Source organism: Cyprinodon variegatus, unplaced genomic scaffold (assembly GCF_000732505.1).
Source record: "Cyprinodon variegatus isolate N-32 unplaced genomic scaffold, C_variegatus-1.0 Scaffold124, whole genome shotgun sequence".
In the NCBI taxonomy this organism is placed as follows: Eukaryota; Metazoa; Chordata; class Actinopteri; order Cyprinodontiformes; family Cyprinodontidae; genus Cyprinodon; species Cyprinodon variegatus.
In genome coordinates, this window is record NW_015150577.1 from 306,807 (window position 1) to 312,186 (window position 5,380).

General features: G+C 42.7%; 1 protein-coding gene across 1 annotated transcript in view; it reads left to right on the forward strand.

Moving 5' to 3' along the window:
- The first annotated feature begins 948 nt into the window (after window positions 1-948).
- The window catches only part of abtb2 (ankyrin repeat and BTB (POZ) domain containing 2), a 54,142-nt gene continuing 49,710 nt past the window's right edge, over window positions 949-5,380 (forward strand). The window contains exons 1-2 of the mRNA XM_015375734.1: window positions 949-1,205; window positions 1,334-2,368. Of these exons, the coding sequence (XP_015231220.1) occupies window positions 1,474-2,368 (895 nt within the window). The 5' untranslated portion in view covers window positions 949-1,205; window positions 1,334-1,473. The remainder of the gene's footprint in view (window positions 1,206-1,333; window positions 2,369-5,380) is intronic.

Sequence of the window (5,380 nt, forward strand, 5' to 3'; positions counted from 1 at the left end):
ACAAGCTGCTGATTTACTAATCACAACATAAATGTTTATAGCTTACACTAATTAATTCATTCATTAGAATCATACAAATGTGGGAACAGTAATTAATTTATGCAAATTTGACATAAGTGCAACTGCCCATGGTGACCCTGAGGGCCCTAAGTTTGATTCGTAGAGGACATGTTAATAAATGTACAATCTAATTACACTTTAAGGAACATTTTAAGAAATGGAAGGTTTAGTCATAGTCACAATGTAAAGCTGCTCTCAGAACTGAGCCGGTTTTTGAGATTGGCTAAATTCTATATGCACTATTACACCGAAATAGCTGCAACAAGTATCTTCTACTTTTCTTACCCTTTTACATTTCTATGTAAAATTGCAATTTAGCTTATAATATAGTGTGCTAAAAGGTTTTAGGTTCTAGAAATGAATTGTTTTCAACTGCCCACTTGGCCAGAATTTTTTGGTCAAAGTAACCCTCCAAAATACCTTGATTTTTTAAATATTTGAATTAAGCCTACTGATATAATGAGTTAGAAATTTTAAGAAAATACAATGTAAATAAACTCTTTGAATGCAATTATTTTATGATTAGGAGTTGAATTAAACACACAGTAAGTAATTTTCTGTAAATTATCTGAAGCTAAATAGATTGTCACTTTTTTTAAAATAGTAATTGCTTCACTTGTTACAGCTGTTTAAAGTTTAATTCCACAAAAATACTGAACAAATAACTGATCTTGTAAAGAGGAGATCATTGCGCTGTGGGGGAAAGTGTCTGCAGCTTGAAGGACACTAATGGTGGAAATTGATGCATTTAAAGCACAGCTTTTATTTAGTTATTTAGGTCTTTAAATTATCGATGATTAAATCTACATATGTTCTGTTTGATTGGCTGATAGAGAATTCAGCCTTGCCCTGATTGGTGGTACAGGCATCCATGCGTTGTCATTCGTCTGTGGCCCCGCCCCTAACTAATCTGAAGTTCGCTGATGAGCTCCTGCTGATGAGTGTCCATGACGCGCCTCTGTGGAAGGAGAGTTAAGCCGTTATCGGACTTTTTTTTTAATGTTTTTCTTTCATCTTCAGACCGCCGTTCAACCAAACAGGACTTTTTTATCCATAAAACCGAGAGTGGTTCAGTTCACAGCGGGATTAAGGTCTGTCGGGATTTAAAAGACCTGTCCTGTTGTTGGGAAAAGTTCGGTGGAAAGGTGAGACTGGTTCTCTTTAGCTTTTCCCTGCTGTTTTTTTAATAACTTTTTCAATAAAAAAGAGTGTTTAGTAGGTAAAAGTAACTCTATAACAGAAAAAAAAACCTCTCCCCTGCTCTCAACTACAGAGTCGGCATGTCGGGGATGAGTTGCGCTGCGTAAAAACCAGTCTGACCAGCTTTGCGGGAAGTTTCTACAGCTGCTCTGACTGCCTCACAGCTAAACCAAAGTTTCTCCGCACATCTGAAGTGACTGCCGCTTCCCAAAAATGGCAGGTCTGAGCAATGTCCACATGAAAACCCTGGAGGACCTGACGCTGGACTCTGGATACGGGGCGGGGGACTCCTGTAAGTCCCTCAGCCTGTCCTCTTCCAAGTCAAACTCTCAGGCCTTCATGTCGACCCCTCACCGGGGGAACTGGTGGTATTACTCTGGATCTATGAACAGCAGGAACAACAGCTGGGACACGGTTAACACGGTCCTCCCCGAAGACCCGGAGGACATCTTCTCCAAGTGCCACCGCTTACCTGAGCTGGAAGAGTTCCCCTGGTCTGAGGAGGAGGTGGCCAGGATTGTGCGTAAAGTGGCAGAGAGCGGTGGGGGTGCCAAGTGGGGGTCCGCGGCTGTCTTCTCCCAGGATGCGGTGAGGCGTCTGTCCGCTCTCCTCCGCAGGGCTCTCATCCGCATCTCCAGGGAGGCGCAGCGCCTCAGCGTCATGCACTGCAGATGCACGCGGTTCGAGGTGCAAAGCGCCATGAGGCTCGTTCTCAGCTGGGCCCTGGCGGACCACTGCGTCTCCGCCACCGTCAAAGCCATCTCCATGTACTGCATGAGCGCAGGTGAGCTGCTGAGGAAGGGCAAGTCTGCCCGCTGTGGGCTCTCTTTCTCCGTGGGGCGATTCTTCCGCTGGATGGTGGACACCCGCATCTCTGTGCGCATCCACGAGTACGCAGCGATCAGCCTGACTGCATGCATGGAGGCTCTGGTGGAGGAGATAGGTTTCAGGGTGCTGATGGCCGAAAGGGGTCATTCGGGGTCGGATGTGGGGCCTGGATGCGCCCCAGTCAGCGCTGAGGCCCTGGAGGCGGTGGTGAACAATGATGCCGAGCTGTGGGGAGTCCTGCAACATTATGAGCACCTGATCTGCGGGAAGAACGCCAATGGTGAGCACACTTTAAAGCAACTAGCTTTTTTTTTTTTAATAATCTTTTTTTGTTTTTATCTTATAGATCAATCAGACTTTTCAAACACCCTATTATATAACATTTATGTGAGTTAACTGGGATGGTAACAGCAAATAAAACCTCCAAATAAATTGGATGAAAATCTGAATACTTTGTAAAGACTTGTGATGACCCATACAGTTATGATAGTTGACAGTTCCAAACACCTTCCATGGGAGGAGTGAGCCACAAAGGTTGATTACTGAGGAAACTGGCTGCGCTGCCTCCAGCCATGTTTACAGAAAGTGGAAGGGAAAAGTTCTGATTGGTACACTACAAACATCCATCCATCCATCCGGGCTATAAACTAAAAGGTTATATATATGGTTATATATATTTGACTTTGAGACTGATTCTCAAGGTGTGTACTGTTGCCACACACGTTTCCAGAACGCCAAAAACAACCATTAAATTCATGAAGAAGTTGAATCCAAATGAGGTAGTTTTATGCACCTTCATAAGTTTTAAATCTCTTAATAATTTAGCATTTTTGTCCTGTCTGTCTGAGTTTTGTTACTTTAAATGTATACACTTCTCCTTAACCCTAATGACTCTGTAATATGGGCTTGCCTGGGATCAAGACCTCAACTGAGCCTCTGTTTAGTGTCCTATACAATCCTGCTGGCTTAAATGACATCGTCCTGCGGCTTGTTTTTCTCTGTGTTCATGCATGAGAAAACTTCACCAGAAACCTTTTCCTCTGTCATGAGGTTTCCCCCCTTTGAATGCTGGACACAGCTTTTTCACTCTGGCACAGCCCGGCGTGTGGAAAAGGTGAACTGTAGCTTGCTGCTGGATACAATAGCAGCTCTTTGTGAATGAGTGCCTGATGGATTGGTTCTTAATTTGACTTGTCAGAATAGGAAAACAACGGTGCAGGCATATCTAAGAACAAAGAAAGTATTTTTCCCTCTAACCAGCTTCACATTACAACCTAGAGAGCTGCATTCTGTTTTCAGCAGCTACATTTGTCCCCAGATTCTTTGCAGTTGAGGGCTCAAATGTCACTTGAACTGAGGCAAAATACCAGTGTTTTTTTTGTTTGTTTTTTTTTCTTCCCAATGCAGCCTTGTGTTCACTCTGTACTTTGGTTGCAGTATTCACTCCATTGCTTCAAAGTCAGAAGTTTCTTTTCCCTGTGCTTTTTTCCTTCTCTTGCATTAATTCACCTCCACTGTCACACCTCCTCAGCCTCCCTACACCTTTTAATTCAAGCTCCAGCTGTGCATCCTGCTCCTTGTCTCATTTTTTTCCCCCTTCCGCCCTCCTATCCCTTTCCATCAAAATCCTTTTCTAAGAAATCCATATTTTCCAATCTGAGAACATGCATAGCGCTATTTCCATGACTGTGTTGGCAGTCCAGTGATGAGCTGATTTACGAGCCAGCGCTGGGACAATGTAACAACTCTTTGTTTGTGGCCTACTACCAGCTCCCTGGAGCAGAACTCTTTATTGCGGCACAATGGCCTTTTGTTGTGTGATCCTGCAGCTCAGTCCAATACAGAGGCATTGAAAACAAATGCAAGGGAAGCGCATGCATCCGTGTTCATTATAGACAAGGGAGAAAGTGAGGGGTGATGGCTAGAATCCCAGTAATGCATTTAGAGGGCGAAGTCCTCCTCTAAGGAGAGTCTTCATAATAAAATAAAAACTTTCAATCCAACTATGGTGGAACTGAGGCTTTTATTTAAACCCTGCCAGCTGAATTCAGTTAGCATTTAACTAAATTTATCTTTTTGCTCTAGCAGTTCTTCATTGCTTCCTTCTAATGTCTGATTCTGGTCAGCTTCCAGTGGCTTTAACTACTCCATTAGGTATCCAGCTGCATTGTCCAGGACTTGACGGCTGCCACATGCTCAAGCTGGCGCTGCTTCATTGCAAAATAGGTCCAGTATTTAGCCAGATGTCGGCATGATTTTCCTAACTGGACTATTTTGTGTGTTCATTCTTTTTTCTTTTTTTTTCTTTGGGGGGGGGGGATCTGTGTGTAATAACAACAGTGTTCCTCTGACTCTGGCTTTTTATAGAATCAGTGCTGGTCATGAAAGCCACATATTGCTCTACCACCTTCCTCCTGTAACTCCACCCCCTAAAAGTGGCTTTCAGCTTACTGTTTATGGTTCTCCCTCCCCCAAAAACAAAAAAAGAAATAGGAATGCCCATTTAATGCAAATAAGAATTTCAGATGATCAAATGAAACTTAGCTCCATATTTTTGTCTTTTTAATGTTTCGTCCTTTTTTATTTTTTAATTTAACGTCGTTCCAACATCTGGAACTCTTTAAGTCAGAAATGACTTAAACGGCTCCAAAAACAAAACCAAAAACTCCTTCTCTTTCCTCCCTCCCGCCCTCCCTCCCCTTGTCTTGCCCTCTCAGGTTTATTCCTCTCACCTCTCTTACTACTCCATTCTATATTTTGTAATATATATATTAACTTTTACCATTGAATTAAAATGTCCTTTGTCTTTATTTGCTCATTTCTTCTGGTCTGCTAAGAGTCTGTAAAGGCGACCATATTTCTCTGTCAGGATCTCATTCACTTCTGCACATTCGCCCAACCGAGAGCCTTCACATGCACACATGGCTCCTGAAACCGATTTAGTCTTGTTATGCCTGTGTTCAATTGACTCCAGAGCACTGGTTGGAGCCACTACATAATACCACTATGGAGAAAATACATGTTGTCATTCATTTATTCACACAAGAAAGCAAGCAAGCTCTTCACTGTATAATCTGTACTAATCGTACCAAGGGATACATTTAAGTGCAGAATAGAAGCTTTGCTAATGGACAGTGGAAGTTGTTCTACAATCATTTATCTTAAATGACTGGAATGCAGATGTCTGTGAAGCTCTAGTCTGGCTGTTACAACAATTTAACAATCACAGTCTTTCAGTAGTCCTCTGCTTTTATTACCGTATTTTCACGACTATAAGGCGCACTTAAACGTC